The sequence below is a fragment of the Cucumis sativus genome, chromosome 3, assembly GCF_000004075.3.
Source record: "Cucumis sativus cultivar 9930 chromosome 3, Cucumber_9930_V3, whole genome shotgun sequence".
NCBI lineage: Eukaryota > Viridiplantae > Streptophyta > Magnoliopsida > Cucurbitales > Cucurbitaceae > Cucumis > Cucumis sativus.
In genome coordinates, this window is record NC_026657.2 from 17775901 (window position 1) to 17792866 (window position 16966).

Genomic DNA, 16966 nt, shown 5'->3' on the forward strand with positions numbered 1-16966 from the left:
AGTGATTTCAATTTCTTGGATCATATTCAATTGGCCAACATTAGAAATAATAAAGTTTGAGAATAATAGTGCAATTCTTATTGCCTTTACTGAGAAATGAGGCCATGAAGGGCCATGGAACAAGATACTCGTCTTTTGGATCAACGATAGGATTTTAATTTTAATTGCTAAATGGATTTACGAAGCTATGGGACTGATTATTATTGATTTATTTATTTACATTAACATCGTATGATTCTAATGAAAAATGGTTCGTCAGTTCTATTTTAAATGAATTTAGGGGTTCTGCCTGATTTTGGTTAGGTTGATGGCTTACTCTCTTTCGGTCGGTTTGAATCAAATTATTGGAAAGAATTTAAATAAACTCAGTTTTAGCCATACAAAATCCCTACATAAACCGACCATGAATGATTATACTCTAATACAAAACATACTTAACACAACTTTAATAGGTTGGCTTTTGAAATTTACCAACTCTTATGGTGAAAGCGAATAAGTTCCTACCTATTACTTTTCAGAATGCAACTTTTGGAGATTGAAGCACAGAAGGTTTCTGTACGAACATATTAAATTATTTCATATAAACACGAATTTGAGTTTTTTATTTACAATTAATCATTCATGTTTGTTACAATGATCTTTTACCTCTCCTGGAAAAGATGATATTGTATTAATTTAATATCATTTAGTAATAAAACATCATAACATTTTCTCTTCATGTCTTCAACCAGACAACGTTATATTAATGAATATTACAGGAGGGAATTAAAACCTTATCCATAACTAACCTGATCGTTAATCAATTGGTATAAGCATATAACATCAAGCTAAGAGATTATCTTGGCGGTTTGAATTTTCCAACTCTTTATGTCGAATTAAGAAAACTAAAAAACCTCATCAATGAGCCTACAGAATCACTTGTATATAAAAATGCATTTTACTATCTTAAATTCCCAGAAAAGATTCAACTCAACCAGCAAACCCACATCCAAAAGATTGAAGTTAATGGAACCCCCCAAAAAACAATGGCTTCTATATTTAGCCTTTAATATGAAGAGATCCATATTCAACATATAAAGGAAAACCCTAGATTTCTCAGTCAACAGATAAAATCATCTTGTGGTAGCAGTAGAATTAAACAGAAATTCAATGACCTGAAAAATCCAATCAAATAAAACCCTAACCAACCAACCAAACTATTTGATGTTTTTGATCTTTACTTCTCGCCTTCAGGGTGATTCCTTTTTTCTCTTCCTCCCATATTATTCTTTCATTTCATCTCAGCAAGTAAAGTGGCCAAAAAGATTACAAACTCAGACGATGATAATTTGTGTTTCTGGAAACGCACAGTTGGGAACAAAACTTTCTACTATGACAATACTGTTGACAAGAACTTTGAAAGTCTCCTCTGAAGTCTTGATTTTTTTTCTTCCTTCGCATTCAACAACTCCGCAAGCTATTTACAGAGTTGGTATTTTGAAGAGGGCTATATATACAAACAAGCTTTCCGTACAAAACTGATAAATGACGCCAACCCAATCAATTAAAATTAACACAGATTTACAAACCATCCAAAATCTTTGAAACCACCTGCATGATAAATGAGAACTCATAATGAGATAAACTAAACAGCAGGAAAGGCCGAAGAATGATTAATGATGTAATTTCAAGTTTTAATTTATTTTGGCAGCTTTCAAAATGTTCCCCTTGTACTTTCAACTTTTGTTCACTTCCGTCCTTCAAACTTTTTTAAACATGACCATCCCTATTTACAAAATTTTAAACAAAATGTTATATACAACAGAAACCTTTTTACACAAATTTTTAGGAACATTATAAGAAATTGTTTATAAACTGTCCTGCAAAATTTGTAATAAAAATGAGATAAAAATGAAAATGACGGGACCAAAATCGCCACTTTCTAAATGTACAACATAAGAATATATGTTTCGAAACTATAAGGACTAAAATTAACAAAATAAAAATTAAGAACATACCAAAATGGACGTTTTGAGAGTACAAGAGAGTAATGAACAAAAGCAAGAAAAGGAACCAAAATAAAATTTTAACCTTTTAAACCCAATTCATCTCTTTTTCTTGTGCCCGTATTCAGCCCCAAGTGTTGGAAAACATTGTTCTCTGTTTTTAGTATTTCGTGAGTGTTTAAAGAGGATTGTAGAGATTCGGTAAGGCAGCTTCTAGGAGGTCCATGTTTCAACAATTTTGTTTAATTCTAGGAGGTTCACGATTAATTTGGTTTAATGTGGTAAAAGAAATTTTGGCAGAATTATGGTTTGAAAGAAATCAAAGGGGTTTTCATGACAAATCTTTTAGATGGCTAGAACATTACGATTAACTATGATGGTCATTTGGCTTGCTTTTTGACTGCCCCTTAACAGATTCGAGAGTTTTTTTGTTTTATCAAGGATTGTCTCTGTTTTCCACGTATTAATATCTTATGCTGTAAAGACTGTTTGTTTGGCCCTTTTACTCATGCTTGTTATCGTTTATTTTGGATATGATAAGGGTGCTGAGGGAGTATCAACCTAGTTGAGATGTCTAAGTGCGCCTATTGATCCTTGGTTCGTTTGCTCATCTTGTACTACGGGCTTGGGTCTCATTTTTATCTAATAAACGAGACATGTTTTCCTTTCAAAAGAAAAAAGAACATTTTTTTTAGTTCACCAACATGCAGGAGTGAGAGTATTAGAACGACCTCTTGATCGAGTAGAAATATTTTAATCAGTTGAGGTATGCTTAATTTATATTCAACTGAATCTAAACTACCAATATTTAGAAAGAACCATTATTGCTTAATGGCACTCTATTCTAGAATGATCATTGTCAGAAGATGGACGAAAAACTTACTCTTTTTGTGCAATTGAACAACAGGAGACGTAAAGAGCTCAACATGGAACTGCCGGAGCATCAATTGGTAGAAAAAGATTAGGGCATCTTCAAAGCTTGTTTAAGTTGAGCAAATGCTGCTGGATGCATGCTACTAATGGCTGCATTAAAGGAATCTCCATGGAGTGCAGCACAAGTTTGAAGATTTCCACGTACAGAATCTTCTAGTGACAACTGATTGATAGGATCTGAAGCCTTGATCTTAACAGGAGAGCAAAAATGTATAAGAACAGAGCTACTGCATGTGTTTCAACAAATAATTTGACCACTAAAACTTAGAAGGTTAACCTGTCGTCTAAGAAGTTCCTTGCTTGGTATGGTTTCCGCACAATTGGTCGCACTAGTATATTCATCACTAACATTAATTATAATTAAGAAGCGAACATTAGAAGTAGGAACTCGCATGCACATATATTATTCAATATGGAAATAATTCAACAACAAAACAAGGCAAGCCAAATCATCAGGTGACCACACCTGGATTCCTCTGTTTGGTCATCAAGTCCACCCAAAATGACGGTGGTGCATACACTAGCACACAAAGTAATCAAAGTATCAAAACCAAATGAAAGGAACCTCAACATCTATTCACATTTCAACTAGGAGTAATGTTCAAAGTCAGATTATGTACCTTAAGATCTGATCAAGCTTATCAAGGACTTGGGGTAGTCTTAAAGTCAAAATTATGGAAAGTGCTAAGCCATACATTTTCTTTTGAATGGATGATACATTGTCCACCTGTGGCCAAATAAAAAACTTGAAGGATAATGCAGAGTCGTTGATGCCAAACCTAAGACATTCAAGAAGTAGGACCTGTCCCAACTCAACCTTTCCATCAGACCTTAGAATTTAGAACATGAATGTGCAGAATGCTTCAGTTTAAGCCTAATTCCTAACGGTAAATTATTATCAAAAGAGTTTCAACCGTAAAAACTGTCTATGGGACTTCTATTCTTATTCAAAAGTAGCCATACAAGAGAAATGTATGATTGAAACCCTACAACCCTCTATAACTAACAACTAAAATGATTACCAATCTAACAGAAAGAAAGATAAGCTACTAACCTTGTCAAGCCACAAGTCAACCAAAGAGAGAAGAATATTTTCTTCAGTTTGGATTCCTTCCTTTTGGAGGAGCACTGTAAGGGATGGTTCAGTCATCAACTGGGCAAGATAGTTTGTATTCATCACCAAAACCCTTGCTAGGATGGCAGCAGAAGATGCTTTGACTGATGTCTTGGAAGGATCGCATTCGTCTTTCCCGCTCAAGCATACAACAACCAATTTCTAGTACCAACGTTGAAAGGGACAAAATTGAAAAAGAACATCAGCTTCTTGGAAGCCTAAAATTACTACAAATCGAACAAATGGAAGTTTCACAGAAAAGGTATTCAGCGTACTTGAAGAGTGCTGCCTATCATTGGGGGAACGACAATAGGAAAACACTGCAGAATAACAAGAGTAAAATATTGGAATTGTATAGATCAATAAGAGCTCTAAATCTCACTGTAGAGCACAATTTTTTGAAAAAGTTGATGATAATTTATTATCATATGGACTTGCAAATACATGTTAAATGAATCTAACAGAAAAAATGAATTCACAATGCGCCACAACATGAACATCCCTCGAGCACAACTAAAAATATAATAATCTAATATAACACAGTAAAATATATTCTTACTCATGGTAGCATACTTCAAAACTTTACTCATGGTAGCATACTTCAAAACTATTTTAATCACACTTCTCTCTTTCTGCATGAAACGTCCAAGACTCATACGAGCCTGGAAAATTGACAAAGTCCATCGTGTGTTTAACATTTTTAGTCAGATCTATTCCGTGTGGCCAGATAATATTTTACAAAGCTGGAGTCCCATTTTACAAATGGTGTTCCTCCTTATTGTGGGTTGGTTTTTTGTACGTGCTTGTATTATTTTATTTATTCTCAATGAAAGTAGCTATTCTCATTTTTAAAAAATGTGGTTGCTACATGATAGCATTGTTCAAAAGATTGAGAGGGTAGAAAAAGAGGTCTCGTTAATTTCTTATGTGGGGGGAAAAGAAATCTGATGATATTGGAACTCCAACATTATTTAGGGAGGAGGAAGGTCCTACATCCAGTGAGTCGACTGCCCAAGAAATGAGTAAAGATAATTAATTTGGCAGAAGGTTGACAGTTTTCAAACAAATATAAAAGTCCCCTTGATCTTGTTGATTTTAGTTGCCACCAAGAAACACTAAGTAAGGTTCAAGTTGGCCAACTTCTACATGATCAAGGCCACTAAAGAATGTGAGAATCTTACAGTAAAATTTATATATTACGATGAGTGATATATTTGTTGATGGGAATATAAAAGGAGGGCTATGAAGGATAGAGAGTCTGTCCTAACCTACAACAATGCTATGGAGACTACAACAATACTTTCCAATAAACCATAATACAAGAAAAATATATCATAAGATTCTCTATTTAGGGAAGGCCAAAGAAACTAAAAATGTGATTATGGGTTCCCTAAAAATGTGATTAAGGCATATATCCTTGACCAAGAGGCCAGATTTTCAAATCCTTCAATCCAAATGTTCAACTGAGCAAAAAAATAAAACAAATGAACTTCTTTAGTTGTCTGAATAAACCATTGGAAATAAGGGCAAAATTCTGCTGGTATTGGTACTCTTTGTAAGCTTAAAAAAATGAATATACAAACTCATACCTGCACCAGAAGGTCAATAATGGGAAGAGTTGAAAGCAGTCCTTTATCATTGACATTGCCAACAATTGAATCAAGAATTCTTGCGATGCTAGTAGCGTGCATACTTTGAAATTCATTACCCCCCAAAAGGATGTAAGTCTCAATTATGTTGATGGCAACCTGATTTAAGACAATTTAAAATGCTTAAGAAGAAAATAGTAGACCGAACTAGCAGTTAGCACAGGGTAACACACGGCAAACTTTCTTCACACTAAATCAGTAAAAATTACTTCTAGTCTAGCTCTTTAGGAGCCTAATGTCTAACCGGTTAAAGTGACCTCAAGGTGAAAATGAGAACATTGCTACCCATTTAGCTTGGAATGCCTTCCACTTGAACAAATTTTTACCATCACTATCAATCTAGCATGGCCCTATGCAAGGATGGCACGTACAAAACGAGACAAGTACCAAATACGGTCACAAACAATCAGTTAAAAATACTTTTAGTGTAGCTCTTCTCAGGAGCCTATATGGCCATATCGCACCACTCAAAGTTTCCTCAAGGTGAAAATGAGAACATTGCTACTCATCTTTCCATCCCTCTCATTTGAGAAAACTCTCTACTGGACTGTTACCACTGACCATTCCAACACCAAGATAACCGTGTTAAGAGTGTTTGATGACTTTAGTAAGCGTGTAAAACCAACATTTACTAGCCACATGGGAACATATTATGTTAGAACTAATTTCTTTTTCATTAAGAAGCTATTTAATTGAAAGAAATGAAATGCATCAAAAGCCTGCAAAAATCATATCCTATTGAATTCTATAGAAGAAATAGATTAATTACCATCCAACTTAATCTAAGCCAACAAAGAAGAAGCCTAACCTCCAAATGATCAAAACTCCTCTCCATGATATCCACAAGTCGAGGAAAGTATGCTAGCAGAGAAGGAACCAATGAAGGAGCATGAGACACTGTTGCTTCCCATAACTGTATGTACATTTTATTTTAGCAGTGATAGAAGATCAAAGAAATGTAATAACACATTAAAGAGAATACGTCAATGTCATAGACTAGTACCAGCAGGCTATCTTCGAGAAGATTGAGTTCGTCTGGATGATTTATGTCAATGCTCCTATCCAAAATGGGCATCAACATGTTATAGCAAATGGGTGAATGATAACCAAGTTTGACCACAAGATTCCGCAAAGCAATAAGAAGCTGAATCTGTAGAAGGCTTTCACCAGAAGATTCCTCCCAAACCTAGTTAGATTGACAGTTGGGTGGGGGAGCAATCAGCAAAAGACTAAATTAGACATACCCAACCAATCTGAGACTTTGAAGCTTGAATGAAGAAAGGACATATCAACTAAAGTCAATTTGACGACAACATAAAGTAATACATCACTAATTTATGTTTATAGGAAGAAAACCATAACTTTAATGAGATTACAAAACCAAAGAGGCTGTGTGGTAAAAGACCAAAACAAGTAACATGACACAAGCGCAAAAAAAAACTGATGCTTCAAAATACAGAATGAAAACACGACTAACTTAAAAAGGTTTATTTTATAGATCAATCAACTATCTTGAACATTACTTTTTAGTATACTTATCAGTTCAGTTTATATATATCTTAAATTATTGATTAATCTAAAAGCTTAAGCTGATGGGTAAAAAAACAAATGTAATATAAAATCATCTAACATTCTCTCTCGTGAGCTTGAAATATGAAGAAAACCCAATAAGTGAAAATCAATATTAATTTGAGAGGAAATAACATTGCACAGCTCAAACACAGAACCTCTTGGACCACATGTTTTGGTACCATCTTAAATCATTAATCGACTCAAACGCTTAAATCGATGAGTGAATGCTAATTTTATACTAGATCATCTAACATAAGACTTATGTAGTTTTCCTAATGTTAGATGGAAATTATTAGTACTTTTAAGTTCAACATGCACGTCGTACTATAAAGTTTTTTGGATGTAGGCAATAACTTATTTTAAAAATAGGCAGAGTAAAAGAAATATTTATACATACGCACACCTTACCTTCTGAAAAAATGATACCAACAGATTCGAATATGGAACAACTTCACTGACATGACCAATCAAAACCGATATTAAATTTAGAACTTGAACCTGAGGAGAGAGATGTTTAACACATGCAAAAACAAAAAGATATGTTAAAAAATTGAAAGAGAGATCTGAGTTATACATAATCAGCATAATTTATTTTAATGTTTGCAACCGCTTTTAAAGCAGAAGGAAGGACCAAAAGACGCGGCCTCCAGTTGTAGAATCCAAGAAGGGACTTCCACATACAGAAAAATCAAACAGTTGAAGTCCATCTTCACATTATTTATAAAAAATAAAAATATAAAGGAAAAAGAGAGAAAAAGTCCATTTTTTAAAGTTTATATATGTCAAAAGACTCCTAAAGTAAAGGGAGCAAGGATGTAATATCTTGGGTTCCAACACAATAATTAATGAAACGTCACAAGGCAAATCCTTCGTAATTTTCTAGAGAAACACCCAACACAACAATTATGTAATGTGCATGTCATGCGTTTCCCAAATGTATGAGATGTGTGATTGCGTGCTTGTGCACATCTAGGCTCAAGAAGGCCCATGACATATGAGACATGTGATTGCATGGTTGAAGACATCCATGTGAGACGTGCAAGTCAAGTAGAGTGAAATGTCACAGATGTGGTAGATTGGGACACTGCACATGTATGCAATCCAATAGGCCAACAAAAACATGTGTGGATAGCACATAAGACAAATGCACACAAGGTACACTGGCCTTGTTAAACAAGTAAACAATGTGTGCATGAGGCATATGCGGTCATAGGGGTGGCACCTAATGGCAGCTAACAATTGCGCCCATAAGCACGAAGGTAGTATGCTGGGGCAGGGGCTCCTAAATACCTTTTTTTTCTTAAACAGAAACAAAACTTTTCGTTGATAAAATGAAAATAGGCTAATGCTTAATGATACAAAAGAGCAAATACAGGAACGTAGAAACTTAGGATCAGCAGGTGCACACAAATATCTCAACTAGCTTGACACATGTATAGCACCATCATCACATTCCTATACAAGAAAACCCCTCTACATTGGTTCTGTAACCTGATTACTTGGAAAAAATAATAGCATTCCAATTAAGACAAATATCCTCAATAGAATAATTTTCAAAGAACTTCGACTGGGAGCTCTAAAAGAATGCTAGTAAACAAGTAGAACCAAGGCAATCTAACCAATCCAAGGGCTTATCATAAAAGTCTTTGATTTCTTCCAAACCAAATCTCCGAAATTAAGAGGTCTTAACTGCATTTGACCAAAGAATCTATGCTTTAGAAGACAGCAATGGGCCAACCAACACTTAGGACATGTTTTCTCGAAGTGACAGCCCAAAAACCCAAGATTGCTTGTATGGGAGCAATCAAACAATAAATGTTGTAAATCATCTCATTTGCTAGACACAGTGGGCAAATAGAAGGAGATAAGCTTTGATTCCTAAGCTTATGTTGTGAAGTGGCAGAGCAATTTAGCATCCTAAAAAACAAAATCCACATCAGAACATTGACTTTCTTGGGACACTTGAATTTCCAAAGGCCATGGTAAATATCTTTTTCTAAAGAGGAAGAAGAGTCTTATTTTGTCAAAGAATTTGCCAAGAACCTTCCTGAGCAATCCAAAGACCATACCTTGAATTGGTATTGTTTGTGTAAAGTCCCCGAAGAATCCCAAAATCATCTTTTTATACATCGTCCCTTCTTCACAAAAAGCTTACACTATCTCTTCAATGTTTTTCATTGGAATGCTGTGTCTCCCAAGAACGTTCACGATTGGTTCAGTCTCTGGCTTACAGAGCACCCCTTTAAATAATATAAAAAGATCTTATGGCAACATGTTCAATTTGGATTGTTTGGAGGAAAGGAACTGGATAATCTTTCTTAACCAAAAAACAAAAAGATCATAAATGTGTGGAATGAAAGGAACTGAATAGTCTTTGAAAGAGGTCCCTAGATTGATTTGGGCTAATGTCACAAAGGCAATGCTTCCTGAAGTATAGTTTGAAAGAAATCAAAGGATCCTCCAAGACAAAAAAAACTTGGGTGGTTAGATCATTGTGAAGTGACCTGTCTAAATGCTTCATCTTTGTGCAACTTATCCAAGCCTTTTAAAGACTTCAGTACTTGTCAAGGGGATGTGATATAGTTAATGAGGAAGCTCTTGGTAAACCCAATTCACCAGCCAACTTCTGAACTGCCCACTGCCACTGTAACTCCCTCTTCATTCTGCCTCGGGCCCCACCAAGAATATCCTTTTTGCCCTGATACTCTCCAAGAACCTTGCAACTCCACTATTTTTAATTCTTCCAAAGGAGAAGGAGAAGAGCATAACAAGCGCCAAAATTCAAACTCAAAAAGTCCCCTGTTCAAAGGAAGAAAAGGACCAAACAGAAAGTCCCCTGTTCAAACAGTGGTTAAGGACCTCCAGAAATTCTACATCAAAGGAAGAAGCTCATTTCAAAATGCTTGGACTGCCCTCCTGAATTTTGATTTACTTGAGGAAAGTTGTGTGGAAATTCAAACTTTTGGATTAGAATGCAAAAGGTCAGAAAATAAAACTCACATCTCTTCAAATTTTAATCTATCTCCTATAAAAATTTCAGACTCGAACATTAATCTTGTGCGAGGTACTCTACATTCAGCATCAAATATTACAAATTCTGGCGAAGAGAAATTAGATGATGAAGTTTCCATAATCAGTACCAGCACTGAAGAATTCGAACCGTTTAATTTAGAGGAGAGAGATGACGCGTATTTCAAGGCAAATAATCTGGATGATGCATTGGGTCTAGATCTTCCTAAGTTATTTCTCACCCCTGAACCCAAGGTTTGCATTAAAGAATTGGCAGAAAGCTTTCCTGCAGAATTAGTCCCTTTCATTGCTGCTTGTGGAATTGATCTTATCTAAGGAAAATCTGAAAAAGAGAAACATGAAAGTCATATCGTGGCACACTAGAGGCATCCTAAATAAATCAAATCAATTAGCCTTGAAAGAAGTAATGAATTTGACTTATCTAGATGTTCTAATCCAGGAGACAAAACAAGAACTTAAGGCTCTATGGAATTCGAAGGACATTGGCTGGCGTATATTGAATCAACCGGTAGATCTAGAGGAATGTTGACTTGTTGGGATGAAAGTAAATATCTGTGTCTGAAATCATTAAAGGAAGATAAGTTCTCTCGTTTAAATACAATACTGTTTGCAAGAAGCCTTGTTACGAATGATGCAGCAGTGTGATACTCTGATAGCTGATGCTTTGTGGGAAACCGTTCATGCTGAGGCTCAAGATTTTGTTCAAAACACATTGGCCACCATGTTACAAACTACCTTCCGGAAGAAAGAAATTTCAAGGATTCTTTCTGTTATGCGTTCCTTGTCAGCTGATTGGATGGCAGATAGAAGCAAATATGATTCTGAAGCACATTCGCAAAGAGGTGAAAAGAGTAAATTGAATTTCTTTTACCATGGTCAGTTGCACCTACAGGTCCCCAGCTATTGGAATACACAAGGACTTGCACAAAAATCAATTGGCTGATTATTAAAAGATTGCCAAAGAAATTAATCCGGTCGTTGTACTAATTCAAGAATCTAGAAGAGTCAGCTTCGATAAAGCATTGATAAAAAGCAGCTAGAGCTCAAAAGATGGCTGAACTTTTGCTGGAAGCCTTAAAGAGTTTCGGGGTACATGCTTACATGGTGGGATGAAGGTTATTTTTCAGAGTCTGACATTGCTACTGAAGGTTATTTTCAGTCTGACATTGCTAAAGCAGATTTCTCTTTGACAACTGGAGTAATATGTTGAAGGCAGTGCTGACAAGTTTTTGTGGACTGATTTGAGTTCCTCTAGGCATTGGACATTGGCAAGACAGTTTTGTCATGGCTGGTGTCATCTTCTTAGTTGTCTCTTTTCTTTTCATCTTGAGGATTTGAGTGTGCAAAATTTTAGTTTCGAGTGGTTTAATTCTGAGAGAGTTTAAGTTTTGCTTTGTATTTAGCTTTCTACTGATGTATTATATTTGAGTGGTTTTGATTAGCTTGTTATTTTCTGCTTGGGTTACTTTTTAGATTTCATTTTTATGTTACCTGAGTATAGTCCTTGTTTTAGTTTTAGCTTGTTTTTTATCTTAGTTCTTTTTGCTCTTAGTATAATTCACTTGTACTTTGATAGTCTCATTAAAATTAATAAAGAGGCATGTTTTCGTTTAGAAAAAAAACTTCTCTGTTCAAGATTTATGTTTAAATTGGCATGCTCTTATTTTTTCAGCTTAAGATTTTACAGTGTTGTATTGTTCTTGTTTGTCCCTTATGGTTTTTGTCCTTTAAAACGTTTGGAATACTTTCATTTGCTTAGTTCTAGATATGATGAGGTCGCTAAGGGGTTGTCAACCTAGTTGAGATTCCCAAGCGCAACTCCTAATCCTTTTTATACTCTGAGCAATATACTGATGGAAACCAGCCTTTGTATGAAATGATACTACATTATTGATGATAGAATACGATAGAAACCCTAATTACAATATAGAATCTCTCTCTGTTTCCCTCTCTCTCAAGGAATAACAGAAATGAGTCTTCACTACTAAAATCTTAACTGCCTTTCCTGCCCATGACTCTCTTTTTATTTATACTAACAAAAGGGTAACTAACCCTTCCCATTATTCCCCTCACGTGCTCTTCATGTGCGCGTGATAAGTTCTTTTTTCCTTCTGCTGTACTGATGTAGTATCGGGGGTCTATCATTACACTCCTCCAAATTCACCTTGTCCTCAAGGTGGAAATCTGGAAAACGATGCTGCATATTCTCATACAATTCCCATGTAGCTTCATGTCGAGGTAAACCCTTCCAGCTTATCAATACATCCCAACTTCCAGCCTTATTCTTCAGTATCCATAGACTTCATCTGGTACAGCCTTCCATTCATAGTTCTCTGTCAACATGGGAATCTCATCCTTATTTTCTTTATGAGGACTGATCACCTTTTTTAATTGAGAAACATGAAAAACAGGATGTCAATACGAATGACAGAATGCAGCACCACCTCCCCTACATGGCCATCTCTCCACACTGCTGCCACTTGTGTAAATCCGGCCCAAACTCATCTAGCCATCTTTTCATACATTGTCAATTTGCTGGGAGTTTTTGGAAAAAAATCTTCTTTTTTTTTGGATGGCACACAGTCCTCCCAAAAGATACTATTGGCGCCCTCACCTACACTCTCAATGGTCATCCCTTCACAAAACACAAGAAAATTATGTGGATGCATCTAATACGTGCGTTCTTGTGGATTACATGGAAGGAGAGAAACAAGCACCTCTCACAGATAAGGGAGGCCCTTTTGATAGCTATTTTGGTCTTTATTATCTTTCATGCTATGAGTTGGTGAAATGCACATCTTTAATTAAATCATACCCTTACTTCCCTAATTGAACAATTGGAGAAATATCATGCAACTCAATTGGCTTGGGCTTCGGCCCCTTTTGTAAATTTCATACATCAATGACATTTGTTTCTGATAAAAAAAAAAAAAAACAAGGAAGAAGAAGAAGAAGATAATGCTTTTTTCGATGGGATTTTACAAAGAGTGGTGGTTATGATGATCCAGCATATCTTTTTTTAAGGATGCATCCAATCAAAAGCAACTACAACTCTGCTGTAAGTCAAAACCAAACAATATAGGCTACAAATGTAAAGCTAATAAAGAAATGGAATTTGTTAAAAGTGAAATTCAAATGCAAGGGTCTGAAACTGCACATATTTATAAAGTGCAGACCACTACCTTTGAATCAAACTCCTGAACGTCCTCTGCCAATTTAATGCATGATTCCCAACACATGGGTAGCAGATCAGTAAATTTTTCTTCTGAAAAGTTTGCATCTTCAACATGCAAACACAAGGACCGACAAGCTGCCAGCTAAGTCAAGGAATGTATATTTAACTTCAGTTGTTAGTAACGGAAGGGTTGTGTCAAAATTAAAGAGAAAACAAACAAGAAAAATAATGTTACATAAATATGATAGTTTGAATCATACCTGAACAGACAAATCTTTATCCTGAAGCAGCCGGATCAAAGCACAATATACTTGTCGTTTTGTTTCATCTTTAATCTATATGTAACAAAAGACTCAATTTCTGTCAACTACTAAAAATTGGAATGTACATTTTTTCTAAAGGGAAACATTGCTTTTCATTGATCTAATAAAAGAGATAGTCTTATAGAACAAGAACATGGTAGGCATCATGAAGTGCACCCAAAACGCTAGAAAGACATCAACAACAAGAATCCAGCAAAACAAAGAAATGAGTTACATATCAGATAGTTAAACCAAAGGAAATCAGCTAACTAAAATTAGGGAATAAAAGCGCCTGCCAATAAAAATTGAAATATGCTGGTATTGCAGAAAATACAAAATTTTCTTGACAAACTGATGATTAATGATATGCCAAAACCTTTGGAAGTTTTTGTTGGAAAGGAAACCAGCCTCTTTATTGATAATAATAGCTCTCAAAGTACAAAAAGTTTATACAAAGAGCAGAAAACAATAAAAGACTACATAGGATTAATAGGTGCACCCGGACATCTCAACTCGAATGACACCCCCTAGCACCCTCATCATATCCAGTAGACACAGGGTCCACAAATACAAAATAGAGTATTCAAGAGTACAAACTGCGATGATCTGCAGATTCAAAATGGAATCGAAATAAAAACATTTCAAATACATCAAAGGACAGCAACCATATAGAAAATCAAAACAGAGGGTCTTCATGAAGGAGTGACTGTTAAGGAGCTGAATAAATGAAAGCCTGCCAATTGTGACTGATAGCTTGACTGAAGAAAGCTTCAAAATATTTATGGGGGTACACCAAGCCGCCATGTTCGTACTTGCTGTCTCAAAGCAATCCAACAAAGAAGTTTCCTTGTCATGGAATGTTCTTTGGTTCCTTTCAAACCAAATTTGAGCAAGCATGGTTTTTGAAAAATTAGCCCAGATCAGCAACAGTTTCTTCTTAAATAAAGAACCCACTAGAATTTGCTGAACATTCTGGCCAAAACAATCTTCAAAGACCCAAGTCGCATCAAAAATTGAAAAAAGCTTACACGTTGGTCTGCAGAGAAAGAGCATATGAAGAATAGGTGCTGTATATCTTACCATCTTTCTTGCACAGTGGACAAATTGAAGTTGATAGGCATCTGTTTAGTATCTTCCAATGCATAACTGAAGCGCAGTTCAAGCGGCCAAAAATCATAGTCCAGACAAGAATACTTACTCACTTTGGACATTTGGATTTCCACAGGGCTCTATAAAGATCCTTGTCCAATGGGGAGAAAGCCAATAGGTGTCTTGTAAGAGATTTTACCGTAAGCTTACCATGCTCTTCCAAAGACCAAATCCTTCAATCGGGATTGTCAGATACCCTTTTTGAAGCTTAGTTGGACCATCAAGTTTCAAAAATCCAGAAACACAATGTCTTTAAGAAACCTTCAAGACTATGGACCAAGAAGAAGTAGAATAATCCCAGTGGGCTGCTATGGAGCCTTTCGGTAGAAGCGTAATTCTGAAAGGGTGTGGATATTGAGTGCAGAGAGGAAGCTTGTCAATCCACCGATCTGTCCAGAAGGCAGTCCTTGAACCATTTCCAAGTTTGAAAGCAGCTAAAGGCTCCACCTTCCTCCATACCCACAAGATACTAATCCAAGGCTTTTAGACTGTTGCCAGAATTCTCCACCGTGTGCCAATTGAAGGGCTCTTTTCCATGGATGCTTTGGATGACTTGTCTCCAAAGAGAGTCTTCTTCATTCATAAACCTCCAACCCCACTTGGCAAGTAGGGCCATGTTCTTATTTTGCAACGCTTCCAAGCCCAAACCTCTGTCAAGTTCGGCTGGATAACTTTGGCCCATTTAACTAAATGATTAATTTTACTAGTGTGCCCCTCCCAAAAAAAATCCTCATTAGTCTGTCCAAAGAAGATGCTATATTTACCGGCATTGCAAACAGAGACATGTTAATATGTAGGAAGATTAGCTAGTATGGATTGACATAAGTAGCTCTACCTCCTTGTGACAAGTTGAGTATTTTCCATTTGTCTAGTTTTCTCTGCTCTTTACCAATCATGGGCAGCCAAAAAGAGCCATGTCTCAGATACACCCCCAAAGGAAGCCCCAAGTATAAGAAGGGCATATTTTCTACAGAACATCCCATTCTCCTAGCCATATATTTCAGTTCATTCTCTTCCACATTAACTCCATATAGGCTTATTTTTCCCAATTAACCTTCTGCCTGGAGCACCATTCAAAGAGTGTAATCGTGTCCTTCAGTTTCATTAGCATGCTTTCATCATACTTACAGAACAGAAGGGTGTTGTTTGCGTATTGGAGGATTGGTATGTGAACCTTTTCTTTGCCAACTACAAAACCTTCTGTTAGGATCGCACCTAACAATGATTTCCTCAAGAAGAAAAAAAGAACTCAAGAACACTCAAAATCCTCCAAACATGAAATATATATTAGAAGATCATAATAACAAGTAACAAGTAACCCTAGCCTTTTGAGAGGGCTAGACTCTCCCAAGGTTCCCTTACAAGAAAATATTTCTTCAAAATTCTCCGCATCTCTCCCGACCCCTCCCCCACTATTTATAACAAAAAGACCTAACCAACTTACCATCTATTTTCTAATATGACCTTACTAACAACCATTTTCATTTTCTCCTAATAATCCACCATTTTTCTATCTAGGGTCCTTACATTACTCCGCCCTTCGAAAACACCTTGTCCTCAAGGTGTGCTTACAAAATACGAACCTTGAACTCTCTACCATACCCCTGCCTTCTCGGAAGAAATTTTATTCAGCTTCACCTTGAAATTCCATTGGGTTGTCATAATTACACTTGCATGCATCCAACCCTTTAGACAAGCCCCGGACTCCAAGAACTTCCTCAATCTTCATTCTTCTCACACGGAAAGTGACCCCAATTAACCAGCTGCAATTCCCTTAGCCTAATTTCATGCCACTTGCATTTTAATTTGAAGCTCTTCCTCCCTAATGGGCTAAGCCCACAATTAACTTTATGACCCCATCCCCAAATCAATTTCACGGCCCATACACCATCTTTCTTAGAATTACCAATGAGCTTCAGGCAATTCCGATCCATTTTCAAGTTACATTTCAGCCACACTAACAAATGGGTCTCAATGAATTTAGCAAATTCAAGCCCATTAATTTCCTTTCTTTCTTTATGAAGGCTGTATTTCTTTGTTATCATCTCATGTTTGGC

At 36.1% G+C, this 16966-nt stretch overlaps 1 protein-coding gene across 2 annotated transcripts in view; it reads right to left on the reverse strand.

Moving 5' to 3' along the window:
• Positions 1 to 918: 918 nt before the first annotated feature.
• Positions 919 to 16966, reverse strand: part of LOC101219422 (importin-11) — a 44127-nt gene continuing 28079 nt past the window's right edge. The window contains exons 11-23 of one of the 2 annotated variants that reach the window (XM_011653097.2): positions 13719 to 13793; positions 13466 to 13600; positions 7662 to 7751; positions 6685 to 6867; positions 6490 to 6594; positions 5622 to 5780; positions 4308 to 4352; positions 3973 to 4194; positions 3539 to 3645; positions 3385 to 3438; positions 3196 to 3262; positions 2869 to 3108; positions 919 to 1590 (exon numbers count right to left, since the gene is read on the reverse strand). In XM_011653097.2, the coding sequence (XP_011651399.1) occupies positions 2947 to 3108; positions 3196 to 3262; positions 3385 to 3438; positions 3539 to 3645; positions 3973 to 4194; positions 4308 to 4352; positions 5622 to 5780; positions 6490 to 6594; positions 6685 to 6867; positions 7662 to 7751; positions 13466 to 13600; positions 13719 to 13793 (1404 nt within the window). In that variant the 3' untranslated portion in view covers positions 919 to 1590; positions 2869 to 2946. Of the gene's footprint in view, positions 1591 to 1649; positions 1766 to 2868; positions 3109 to 3195; positions 3263 to 3384; positions 3439 to 3538; positions 3646 to 3972; positions 4195 to 4307; positions 4353 to 5621; positions 5781 to 6489; positions 6595 to 6684; positions 6868 to 7661; positions 7752 to 13465; positions 13601 to 13718; positions 13794 to 16966 lie in introns of those variants that run through there. The other variant, XM_031882221.1, reaches the window with a different exon arrangement.